The 13180-nt window shown below is 40.3% G+C and overlaps 1 protein-coding gene across 7 annotated transcripts in view; it reads left to right on the forward strand.

Annotated features, from left to right (window-relative positions):
- Positions 1 to 13180, forward strand: part of Rasgrp3 (RAS guanyl releasing protein 3) — a 95427-nt gene that overhangs the window by 47669 nt on the left and 34578 nt on the right. For 3 of the 7 annotated variants that reach the window (XM_029471373.1, XM_021186413.2, XM_029471374.1), the window contains exons 2-4: positions 7008 to 7140; positions 9933 to 10135; positions 11441 to 11543. In XM_029471373.1, coding sequence (XP_029327233.1) covers positions 10066 to 10135; positions 11441 to 11543 — 173 coding nt within the window. In that variant the 5' untranslated portion in view covers positions 7008 to 7140; positions 9933 to 10065. Of the gene's footprint in view, positions 1 to 7007; positions 7141 to 9932; positions 10136 to 11106; positions 11219 to 11440; positions 11544 to 13180 lie in introns of those variants that run through there. The other 4 variants (XM_021186414.2, XM_029471375.1, XM_029471376.1 and 1 more) reach the window with 2 other exon arrangements.

Below are 13180 nucleotides of genomic sequence, written 5' to 3' on the forward strand. Positions count from 1 at the left end.
GGAAGCTAAACATACCAACCCACACTATCAACTTACAAATCAGCAGTCTCAGCCTATGGGTAGTAAGCCCCTTGTGGGTCACATATCAGATATCCTGTACATTTGACATTTACATTACAATTTATAACAGTAGCAAAATTACAGTTTTGAAGTAGCAATGAAATACTTATGGTTGGGCATCACCACAGCATGAGGAACAGGCTGTATTAAAGGGTGCCAGCATTAGGAAGGTTGAGAACCACTGCTCTAAATGCTTGAGAAATCCCAAGGTTTTTTGCAGTAAGTTGACAGGTTTCCCTCTACAGGCTCCTGGTCCCCCATATGTACATATGCTATGAATGCATTCATAATAGTGTCCTAATGGGAAGCCGTATTCTACATTACAGAAAGCTAATTTGCAAATGCAGTTGGGAACGGGACTTCATTTTAAAATCATGTTGTGGTTCATGCTCTCTTCTGTTCTGGTGAGGAAGGTGGAGTGACTTCTTCCCAATTGGGTGATAATAGTGAACTTTACAGAAGTTAAGTGGGACCTATGATAGATACCACAGAACATTCTAGTAACTTACGCTATCTTTTCCATAGGGATGTGCTGTGATTTAGGGAGTAAGGGAGTTAGTTAGCATCTTACATGCGAGGATGAGCAGTGTCACAGCTTCTTGGGACTTTTTTTTTTCTTTTAGAAAAAGAGAAGACAGAGAAATCCTGTCCTGAACAAAAAGAAAGAAAAAAAGAAAGAAAAGAAATATTTGTGGTAGGATAAACATCTGAAATAAAAAAAGAGCACAACAGTGCCTTTAGGGAGAGCCCTCCAGTTGGATGCTTCAAGGTGTCTAAATACAGCTGAAAGCAAAAAAAGAACTTGAAAGACACTCTTTCTTTTTTTAGTTCTTATGTTTGGCTTTCCATCGGTTCCAATAAAAAGTCTAGCTCCAAATCCCTGATTCAGAAGCAATTTAAACTGAGATTTTTGCCATCTCATCAAAAGAGTACCATAAACATGCATGTTTCTAAATAGGAACAAATGTTGTCACTTCTATGTTACCATAGTACAGTTACGGCTGGAGAAGGAGACTCATCCAGAGTACAGGTTTTGGTGGGTTTCTTACTCTGTGCACATGAAAATGTCATTAAAATGACGGGGAAAAGTTAATTGTTTAGTACTTATCACTGTCAAGGATCAAATAGCCGAGGTCATACAATTAGTAATCACAAAGCACCCTGTGTCCCCATGTGTCGCTCTTGTTCTACCTTAATTCTATTGGATGTGTATGAGTGCTTTGCCTACAGTGTGTACTTGTGTGCCACATGCATGCCTGGTGCCCATGGAAACCAAAAGAGGGCATCAGACATCCTAGAGCTGGAGTTTGTTTTGACTTGCGGTTTAGGTACCGAGAATTGAACCCAAGTCCTCTGGAAGAGTAGACAGCACTCTTAAGCACTGAGCCATCTTTCTAGCCCCTATTCTTCTTTGATTATTTAGGTTAGCTTATAACTGATGGGTTTCATCATGGCAGCTTCTTATAAGCGTCGTTGTACTTTGTTTGCATTTTTTCCAACGAGCCCTCTCCCACTCTGTCTGGTTCCCTCTCTTTCCCAGTTGCTTTCTCCTATGTGTTAACTGTCACATACCTTCCATTTTTTCCATACCTTCCTGTTTTCCATCCAGCAGAGGGTATCTTCTTCTCTCTCATGATTGCCCTTCTAATTTTAGGACCTACTACTCTTATTTTTATTTTTATTTGTTTGCAGTTCTGCAACTTTGTCTGACATTCAGCAGTTTAGTTCTCATCTACATTGACCATCTGTAGTTTTTTGAATGTGGTGATAAGCACAGAGATTACCAATGTGTCGAGCTTCTTTGGAAAATCCTCATCTTCATTATGTTCTCTGGACAAACGGACTCAGATGCGATATGAAACATTCCTCACTCTTTTGGCCCAGATGGTTTTATTGAGCCTGGTATATCAGTGTGCAAATCTGGAGTCTCCATCTCCTTTGTGGCACATTTACTGATTTCTTTGAGTGTCGGAGGGCACTTCTTGATGCCCACTTCCTGAATGTTGATGTTGTATTTTCAGGTCACCACCTCCTTGATAGCAGAATGACCCTTCTTGCTACCCTTCTTTGTGGGAGCCACTCTGCTAGACCCAAGTTGGAGGACCCCCCCCCACACACACACAGTTTTAATGTTTTCATTTATTTGTGCAATTTTGCTGTGTTTGAGATTGAAATCTAGCTACATTGCCCAGGTTACTCTCAAACTCCTGGACCTAAGCCAGCCTCCCAAATAGTACCAGCACTTGGCTTGTTTTGTGCCTTTTTCAAAATTCAAAGACTGAGTTAGACACGATGGAGAACTGGGGGTCTAGAGTAGAAGAATCATGAGTTCTAGAATAGCCTGGTCTAGACAGCAAGTTTAAAGCCACCTTGTACGTACTGAAACCCTACCTCAGAAAACAAATGCTCCCCTGCTTTCCAAATTAGTTATTTAATTAAACCCAAGGGCTTGGTGGTCTATGTGTCTTGGTGTTTAGAAAGTGTGAGGACCTGAATTGAGGATGAGTGGGGAGAATGGGAGAAACTGGCCAGGGATTGCTCAAAATTCATTTCACAAGAGTTCATTGTGTTTTACTAACAATTAAATAAGGAGATTTTAGTTGCATTTTCTTTATTGCTGGAATGTTGGGGAGGGACAGCCCTCCAGAGAAGATTTTGGGGGAGGTAAAAGTTGGAGATAAGGCGCTCAGTGACTGCCACAGAAAGCATTAAAAATGGTTTCTTCTCCATGTTCGCCACCTCCTCCTCCTCCTTCTCCTCCTCTTCCTCCTCCTCCTCTTCCTCCTTCTCCTCTTCCTTCATCACTATCATCATCAAATTTGCTCTGAAATAAGTGGAACAATCTAAGGAGTGCAGGAATGTGACCACTATTTCAAGTAACTTGATACTAGGTCCTTCTTGAGTGTTAGGGACACCAACAGAATTACTGTATGAACCATCAAGATTGGCATGTTGAGTGCAGGGTGTGGTGGCACACACCTTTGATCCCAGCACTTGGAAGGCAGAGGCAGGTGGATTNCTGAGTTCGAGGCCAACCTGGTCTACAAAGTGAGTTCCAGGACAGCCAGGGCTATACAGAGAAACCCTGTCTCAAAAAAACAACAAAACAAAACAAAACAAAACAAAACAAAACAAAACAAAACAAGATTGGCATGTTGAGATGAAGACAATGATTATACATGTATATATTATATATGTATATATATTATATATGTATATGATATATTTTTTTCTTCATATATATATTTTTTCTAAAGTCCCAAATCTTAATTTGTAGGGCAAAACATTTCCTAGCTGCTAGCCTCATTTTTGAATGTTATTTTCAGTTGGATTATGGGGTTGTCATAGTACGACATAATCCTTGGGTATGGATGAATGCATCTATCTGGATATCACCCACCCACAAGTGTCTATAACATGTGTGCATAGCATTGTTTCATGCTTAGCTCCTTCCACGTGCTAGGAAAGTACCCTTTAATTGAACTTTGGTGTTTCATGGTTTATTGCTAGAGCTTCCTTGGACTTTCTTATTCAACTTGCACAGCTAGTACTAAGTACGGTAGTTTGACTACTATTGTTAAATGTCAGCAACTAAGAAAAATACACAGATGAACTTTGCTATTTTATTGTTACTCCCATTCCTGCCCCAAATGCAGCACAGTCTTGTGAGTGAGATGAGCTCTGAGCTGCTCCTGTTTGGTACTTGGTACCAGCGTTCCCCTGGATTGCCAAGCCTGCTGGAACAATGAAGCTTATTCATCTATAGACAATATAGCCAGTGATACATGCTTAGGAGTCAGCGCAGCGAGCAGGGAGCACATGTTTTCCCCAGTGCCTAGAAATGGATTCAACAGGCTAAAATGTTTACAGATCACTGGGAGGGGGGGTTGAAAATTTTGGAGTCAGACCTGTACTTTGGAAAGTAGGAGTAACATGCTATTTAGACAATCAGTTCAGCCTCTTTAGGCCTCTACGTCATTATTTATGCAGTCTATAATTGTGCTTGACTTTTATTAAAGTAGATATAACATATGTATTCCTCCAACATTGCAACTTTCATGATAGATTGCCAGAAATAAGTGGTATTTCTACAAGCTATTATTGCTTTGGTTTTTTAAAATTCAAGACAAAATATACCATGAATATTAGTTAATATCCTATTGATTTAGTAAAATAGTGTAGAAAGAAATTATACATGAACAGATAGCACATAACTTAAGACCCAGGAAAATGTTATTAAATAAGCATTGGCGAGAATGGAAAATAGGTTTAGAGTTGAAAAATACACTGTTTTCTATAGCTATTCCTGTTGTCATTGTCAAATGACCTTTGAACTAAAGCTTAGCCATTCATTAGTGTGGGATTTTATTCTTCATGCCATCTATTGTAGCCCATGTGCAATGATTTGCCCTTACTGTAAGCACAAGGGCCAATTCTCTATGTTCAAACTATTCCAGTAGGTCTGTGACCCAGCCTGCTTTGAGAGAGATGAGAACAAAAGCAATGAGCATGCTGAGAAGAGTGACTGATGGTAGGAAACAGGATAGAAAGAGAAAGCCAAAGAACTGAGGAACGGGCTTGGAAGCATTGGAATAGAGCAGCAAGACCCAAGCTGAACTAGCCAAAGAAAAATATAAAATCTAACTAGAAAGTGTGAACTAGGAAGAGAATAGCAGTACCCATTTGAAGTTCATATTTACTTATTTTTAAATCTTTTTAAAGACAACAAGTAACGAAGGTACTGGAGGGTTAATGGTAGCCAAGGATGTAGGAAGCCTGGTTGGGAAGATGGTGATGATGGTGAGGGTAACTAAGATTGCAGTTGCCAGATGAAATAACCCGAATCAGTTCACATGGTAAGAGAGTAATAATTTCTCTATTATTATCTCTATTGATTTCCCTTAGTGGCTTAATGTCCTTGTCACCGAGTCAGGCAGGGAGAGATGAAATGTTAGCTAGCCCCTGTGGCAGCTCTGCTGTCTGTCTGTGGCTCAAACTTGCAGAAAGAGCATGACTGTCCCAGAGCCAAAGGAAGCCATAACCTTTCGTTAAGAAGAGAATGTCATATTAAGTTGTTCCAGATAGCTCAAAATAATTTCAGAGACATCACACAAGGGGAAGCTACAATAGCATAAAAGACAAAGGACACTGAACGTCATGGCAACCACCAAGCTTCTGCTATTGATGGGAGTTTTGGCATCTTCTTAGTGTCTCAAGTATTCTGTAAATCTCAGATCTGTATCTATCATAGCCACACAAGAGCTTCTTTAATATCTAGCCATCAAAATGAAAAATCTACCTACCTCCTTCCCCTGCCCCTGCATTAGCACCAAAAGAGGTAGCCTTCACTTCCCTAAGGCTAATCTCTCCCTTAATGCTTGCATCCATCACCCCTGTCTGCGGGAGCATTATGTGAATTAACTTCTTACTAACTTAAACTTTCAGCTTCTCCCTCCACTAACTTTTAGTGCTTAATCTTCCTTTAAGTTTCAACTTGGAGTCTCTGAGAGTTATTCAGATACAGCTTAAAGTTCCTTGAGTATTGCAGGCATCGCTAACTCAACATGGCCAAAGTGATTGCATCCTTTTCCTTTTCTTTTTTTTTGTTTTTAAAGATTTATTTATTATTATATGTAAATACACTGTAGCTTTCTTCAGACACTCCAGAAGAGGGAGGCAGATCTTGTTACGGATGGTTGTGAGCCACCATGTGGTTGCTGGGATTTGAACTCTGGACCTTCGGAAGAGCAGTCGGGTGCTCTTACCCACTGTGCCATCTCACCAGCCCGCATCCTTTTTCTCAAATGAATTTTCCTGTTTGTTGATGAATGAACTCAATGAAAGTTCCTCCAGCTTGGGACTGGCACTATAACCTGGCCCAATATCCAGGTAGAAATGCTGGCATTCTCTTAAATTCTGTAAATTCCTCATGATCAATAGTCCCATCTTATTGGATCTATTTTCGATGTACACTCTGTTATCACCTACTTTTGTCCATCTTTGAGTTAAAACACCATCATCTCTTGCTTGGATGGTTATAAACTGTTGCCTGTGGCTTGGACTACTTGGTTGGAGGTGAGGTGGCTCGGAGATGGAACAGGTGAGAAATGCTGCAGCAAACTCCTGAACACTGCTGCAAGCTTCTTTAATACCCTCCACCTGCACCCCATTGGTCCCAAGAAACCATCTCTTCTAAACAGCAGTTCCAGACTGGCTGGAATTGTCTGTACCAGCAGTCCTTTATCTCCCAGGCAGTCCTCAATTAGGTCCTCCTGCAGGAAATGCTTTTGCCGCTGCAGGGTGAGGTGAGGTGGGGCCTGACATTTCCATAGTCAGCTGAGTTCCTGCTACAATAAATGGCTACTAAGTATTTCCCCATCTTTTTTGATGTTGTTTAGACAGCAAAGTGCTGAAGATTTTTATGAACATTTGGGGTTTATTCTTGGAAACTCTTATATGAATACTTCCTAGAGATAAATCTACAACTGAAGTAGAATTTCAAACTATGTGCATAGAACTAAAAAAACCAAAACTGCATGAGTTGTTTTAAGACAAGTTTTAAAAAAATTAAATTTTCTCTATTATTTATCTGGGGTGTGGATGGCCCATGTGCTTTGGCATTTGTGTGGAGATTAAAGAACAATTTTGTGGGGCCAGTTCTCTCAATTTTTACCTAGATCGAGAAGGTTGAACCTAGGTCACCAGACTTTCACAGGAAATGCTTTTACCATCTAGGCCTTTCTCTGCCAATTGACTAAAGCAAGCATGCCACCAAATCATTATTTTGAGTATGTTCCCCATCTTACTTAATTTTAAGGTTGACGTTCACACCAAATTTCCAACACTACATAGACCTTAGGGAATACCATTGACGGTTCTTCAGCCCCAGATAGATTCTTTAGGGTTCCATTTACTAACTTGAGCTTCTCTTCTGCTGTTGTCTTCAGGTTTTCCAGAGCCCTTATCATTTGAGTTTAATGAACCAGTTCTTCACTCTGCTTCCCTCATGCCCTTCCCAGGGATGACAACTGCCCTTGGCATCTTTTCAGACCTGGAACTCTATCTGTATGAAAATAGATTGTAAGTGCTTTTTAAAACAATCAATTACGATTACATAAGAAACAACCTCAAATATGCCCAGCAAAACAAAAGCAGCACACCGTGACATTAGTGAGAGCTATATTTTTGCGCAAGACTATAGGTAACATCTTTCCTCACTGTCCATTTTAAAGCATATATGCCACTGTTTTTGCATGGCAGAATCTTTGTTTTTAGAAAGGCGTTTGTAGACATAATAAGGCCCACATGATTGAAATGTGATCGCAGGTAAATGTGCAGAGGACAAAGGATAAGTGGAGATACAGACAGGCTTAGTGATGGCAGAAACAGATGGCAACCCAATAGCCCAGTCCACTTGGCCCATTACATACCAGATTCTTCACTGTTCACATATACAGCTCGCCAAACAGTGGCAGGTCTTTAGCACAGCTTATTTCTAACTACTTGTGGGGAACTTAACATTTCCAGGCAACTCAAGAGTCATTTAAGGCTTAGTCTACAGCCATATACCACTATTTCCAGCTAATTCTTCAGTCTAACCTTTAAATGTACTAGTAGAGCTTACATTAGAGAAAAATCAGGGAGGTGTTGTTGTAGAAGAGGTATGGAATCCTTATGACTCTGGGTGGACCCTGTTAAATATAAAAGGCTGACAGAATTTTCTAAAGCTAATTCAAATTAGTGAGTCAAACTGAAAAAGGGGAAAAAACTGAACTGTCTTAAGTATTTGTGGGGGTCTCTAATTCTCACACAAATTTGCACATATTCAGACAAACTTTGGGTTATTTTTTATTTTATTCATTCATAAATCCATTCTTTCATAAATTGGTAAATTTGAGGGAGGAGTCCTATGGAGAGTTATTGCCTCAGGCATCCAAAGAAAGGTAAACTCATGAAGAGAGTACACTGAGTGGGAGGTGGCCTGAGGGAGAAGTGATTTTCTTTTGAAGTAGGGAGGTCTGGAACAGTTTGCTGATAAGCCAGCTTTGCTATGAGGAATATGAGAGTTGGCTGAGCAAAGCTTTGTGGATGCCCTTCCTGTTGTTTTCAGTAAGCCATTCTTTTTATCTTCTGAGACTGGCACCCTAGGCACAAAGATGTGACTCTATAAAATGAGTTGACAAGAAACCTAGAACACACACCCCCTTTTCCATCTAGAATTATATGCCCAATGCACAGACTGACGCAAATGCCACCAAATGAATGCAACTATGCATCGGGGCATTAGTCATTTTCCCCCTGTGCTCTCTGCAGCTGAGTGTGAACCTGCTGAAGGCGAGGACAGAACGGTTCCTTCCTTCATCTTGGTAACCTTTGTGCCTAATGCAACACCTGATGCTCAATGATCACCAGTTCCATAAACAAATTTGAGAGGGAAATAAGCATTGAGTCAAAACAGCTCGCCAGAAGAGCCCGTGGTGACCTCACTTGTGCGCTCCACTGTCCAAAGTGAACAATGCTTTAGAGCATGGTGGCCTGTGTTTCTCCGGGTCCTGTGATGATCTGACATCAGGGACTGGCTCGATGAAGGAAGGCGGTGCTGTTTCTCCAACGGGGACACATTCCATGACCAACTCTAAGATGTTTCAGACCCCAGTTCCCCAATGACATTCTGTTACTTCTATGACTGATATTGTCATTGTATCCTCTTCCTGAGATGATGTGAAAGAGTAATGCCCTTCATATTGGATTAGGGAACGCTGTTGTGACAACTCACACTATTCACATCTAGGGGAGTCATAGGAGGAAAAGGGAGCCCAGAAGTAAGTTTTATTTTATCAAGAGGATTTTGCTCCTAGGACTAAACAATGTTGTAGTTTGGATTAAATTGTTGAGTCTCTATGAATCCACAAGTTTATTTATATAAGTGGAGAATAATAATTGGTGCCTCACAGCATCAGTATGAAGGTCTCATCAGTAAAGCTGGGCAAGATTAAAGCTTCTGTCCTGCTTACTACATCGGGAGGTTGTTCAATAAACAATGATGCTTTTTTACTGCTGTGGTGGTTTGAATGAGAATGGCCCCGTGGGCTCATATGTTTGAATACTTGGTCCCCAGTTGGGAGTGATTAGGAGGTGTGGCCTTGTTGGAGGAGGTGTGTCGCTGGGGGTGGGATTTGAGTTTTCAAAAGGTCATTCCCCATTAGCTATCTTGTCATCTCTAATTGTGTATCAGGATGTGGTCTCAGCTACTACTCCAGTAACACACATGCCTGCCTGCCATGCTCCTCACCATGATGGTCATAGACTCTAACCCTCTGGAACCATGGTCCTCAACCAGTGTTTTCTTTTATAAGTTGCTTTGGTCATGCTGTCTCTTAACAGCAACACAAAAGTAAATAAGACAACCACTCATAGTACTAATGTTATTATTAGCAAGTTTAAGAAAGGTTTAGAATTTCTGCTTATAGTTGTTCAACATTTATGTGATCAGTGAGGATGATGCTTATAACTCTATTTGTATCTAAAAATGTATGTCCCAAAATATATCTGCAATGTCATGAAGTAAAGGGTGTGGTATTCCCGAATGCCTTATTAGGTAAGAATATGAAGACCGTATAAGATATTATTTTAAAAATTGTTTAGCTGCAGAAAGGGATGTCATTTAAGATGGAACACCTCTGTGATCTCAGATCATAGTGCACGCTAAGGGACATTCCACCCAGGTATTTTATTCTCCTGGCCATTAAGATCGCCTGTCCACTTGATACTTTTCTTGTAGAAAATACAGTCAATGGCTATTGGGTGGGGAAAGATAGAAAATCAGTCCCGTGATGTGGGCTAAATTGAGTCTTTTCTTCTTTACCTTTTAGAGAATTCTTGAAGTATAATTAAGAAGGAACATAGACTGCCAAAGGGCGAGAGAACCACTGCCTCGTACAGATATGGAGATAATCTGTCTGCTGCTGGAAATGTCTCCAGATTTTTGACAACGGCTAAAGAACCATGGGGTCCAACGGGCTCGGGAAATCGGCAACACTAGATGAACTTCTCAGCACATGCATTGAGATGTTTGGTATGAGCCTTTCCTCTTTGGTCCCTTTGTGCTTCCGCTTGCTTCTGTTCGTATGCAGGTTCCTTATAGAATAGGCTTCAGTGTCTATCTCTTGCTGTCTGAGGGCAGAAGTACTCCATCACTGGCCTCTGTTTCTTTCTCTTCAGTGTCCACAGCTAATATTCCAGAAAAACTACCATTCATTTCTGGAACATTCTTTGTGTCATTTTACTTCCATCTTTTTCTTCTTTCATTGGAATTCTTTTTAAAGCCATCAGTTATCATGCTAAATATTAATAATTCCTAATAACCTTTCAGAAATAGTGCTTACTTCTCCCATCCCACTTTCCAATTTTTGTCGTCATGTGTATGGTCCATGCTACACTCATGACTGTTTTGTGTTTTGACTCATGTGTCTGTGTGTGTGTGTACTACACAATCTACCATAATCTTCATTTGTATATATCCTGTGTCTACCACAGCCATGAGCCTTTATTTTGCTGTTAGTGTATCTACTTTAGCATTGAGCATTGGAGTCACACAAGATGACTTTGTTTAATCAATTTAACAATTTAATTTGTTCAATTGATAGAAACCAGAAGTAAGCCAGAGTAGGGCTATTGGATAAAATACAGAATGATAATGGCCAGCAAGGTGGCTCAGCTTTTGTCACAGGCAAGCCTGATGGGCTGAGTTTGATCGCCAGTGCTCACATAGTAGAAGGAGAGAACCGGTTCCTGAAAGCTGTTCTCTGATCTCCACACATGAAGCACCCTGACTCCCATAAATAAGTGAATGCAAGAGGATTGCTCACATTTGAATTTCAGATGATCACCATTTTTTTTTTGTATGCCTCAAATATTCCAAAGTCATACTTGTTCTGACAACTTGATCATTATTTACTTTCAATTCAAATTTACCTGGATGTCCTCAATTTATATTTGCTACATTTAATCAATTGTAAAGCAGAAGAATGGTGACACCCATCTGCCTTAGTTTTCTAGGAAATAACAGCAAGAGTAAGATAGTAACGACAGTTGACCTTGGGACCAGAGAGATGGCTCACGGCAGTTAAGCGTGCATGCTGCTCTTAAGGATGACAAAGTGGGTTCCCAGATGATGTCTGATGGCTCACAACTGCCTGCTACTCCCACTAATGCCTCTGGCTTCATGTGCACATATCTACTCTTTGCACATAATTAAAAGCAATTGAAAATAAATCTAACACAATATAATGGGGGCTTGGGGGGCATTGTTGACACTGTGATATTAAAGGAAGAAAAGACTAACACTGGCATCTCTTCATGCATTTTTGATTTCCCTTAGATGACAATGGAGAACTGAACGACAGTTACTTGCCCAGAATTGTGTTACTGATGCACCGATGGTATTTATCCTCCACTGAACTGGCAGGAAAACTCCTCTGCATATATCTTTTCAAAGGCTGTGTAATGCTTTTGGTCACAAATTAAGTTCTGTATTTAGATAGAGTGTCCATCTAAAGCCAGTAGATTAAGGTAAATAAAGTCGTATTTAGCTTTCCAGCTGTTTTGAGGTTATATAGATGTTAGATGAGACATCTGGATGATGGGCCAAGTTGTTGACTAAATACTAGGTGTTTGGTTGTGATTGAAGGTATCAGTAAGATGTGAAGTGGAATAGGAGTGGTGTGCTAAGGGTTCCTAACTTGTCTTCAACATTTTGAGTGGCAGTGTAATGAAAGAGTATTTAATGCACTGACTTAGGACCTAATATTTTCCTTCTGTGATGATCATAAAGACTAGCTAAGTTTTTACATTTCTTCCTGCTGGCATGATACAATGAATGTTCTAGAACAGTGTTTCTCAACCTTCCTAATGCTGTGACTCTTTAATACAGTTCCTCATGTTGTGGTGACGCCAACCATAAAATTATTTTCATTGCTACTTAATAACTGTAATTTTCACTGTTATGAACTGTAATGTAAATATCTGATATGCAGAATATTTGATATGTGACTCCCAAAGGGGTCTCGAACCATAGGGCATTTTTGTTTGTTGTTTTGTTTTGTTGGTTTTTCTCTATAATTTGTTGATTGCTGATAATGTTTGGTTTTATTGACAAAAGCAAACAAGCCAAAAATCTGTACAAGGCTAAAAATTAAGTTTCTACATAGTTGAAAAATCCCACTTTTATAGCAAGAGGTACAAATTTTTTTAACTGATTTTTGTGTATAATAAAGTCCTGAAATTACTAATTTTTGTGTGTAATAAGGTCTGGAAAATTGTTAAAAGGTGCACAGATGATAATGCAAGCAGTCTTACAGCAGCACCAGGAGGTTTATTTCCTAAGATCTGTGCATGTTATATAATCTCTAAGTGTGTTCTTATATCTCTACCTTGTACTATCTGGGAGGCCCTGTATGGTTGGGAGCATATTCAGGAGAGGGAATGGGGCCTGTGACTTAGAAAGTCTGCCCCAATGTTCTCGTCTGCCAAGGCTTCATAAGCTTGCCTTCTTCACATGTCTTCTTTCCATCTCCCTACAACCTCAAGTGATAAAGAGGATGTTAGACAGGGTGGAGAGGCACTCACCCTGAATGGAGAGCCTTGGAAGTGAGCAACGTCTCTATGGTCCATTGCTCCCACTTTTGATAGGCAGAGTGTAGGGGAGGAGGAGGGAGTTAAACACTTGAGCCACACATGGCCCACTGAGTTCTCGTGCAAACAGCACTCTTCTCTTAGTGAGCTTGCCAGTGCATGAAATGTAAATACAGAGGGTCATTTGGGCATGTTCAAGCATAGTGTGGGAAATTTCAGGTCATATGAAAATTGAAGACTGATGTTTTCCTCTTTGGATACTTTACCAGGCCCACTAATCCTCACTACAGTAGGAGTATTTGGTAAAGGAGAACCAGTGAATAGACTCAAGAACAAACAATGCAACATTAACATTAACATACTTGAACTTGACATTTTAAAATAGCAATGAGCCGGGCGTGGTGGCGCACGCCTTTAATCCCAGCACTCGGGAGGCAGAGGCAGGCGGATTTCTGAGTTCGAGGCCAGCCTGGTCTACAAAGTGAGT

This window comes from Mus caroli, chromosome 17 (genome assembly GCF_900094665.2).
Source record: "Mus caroli chromosome 17, CAROLI_EIJ_v1.1, whole genome shotgun sequence".
Taxonomy (NCBI): domain Eukaryota; kingdom Metazoa; phylum Chordata; class Mammalia; order Rodentia; family Muridae; genus Mus; species Mus caroli.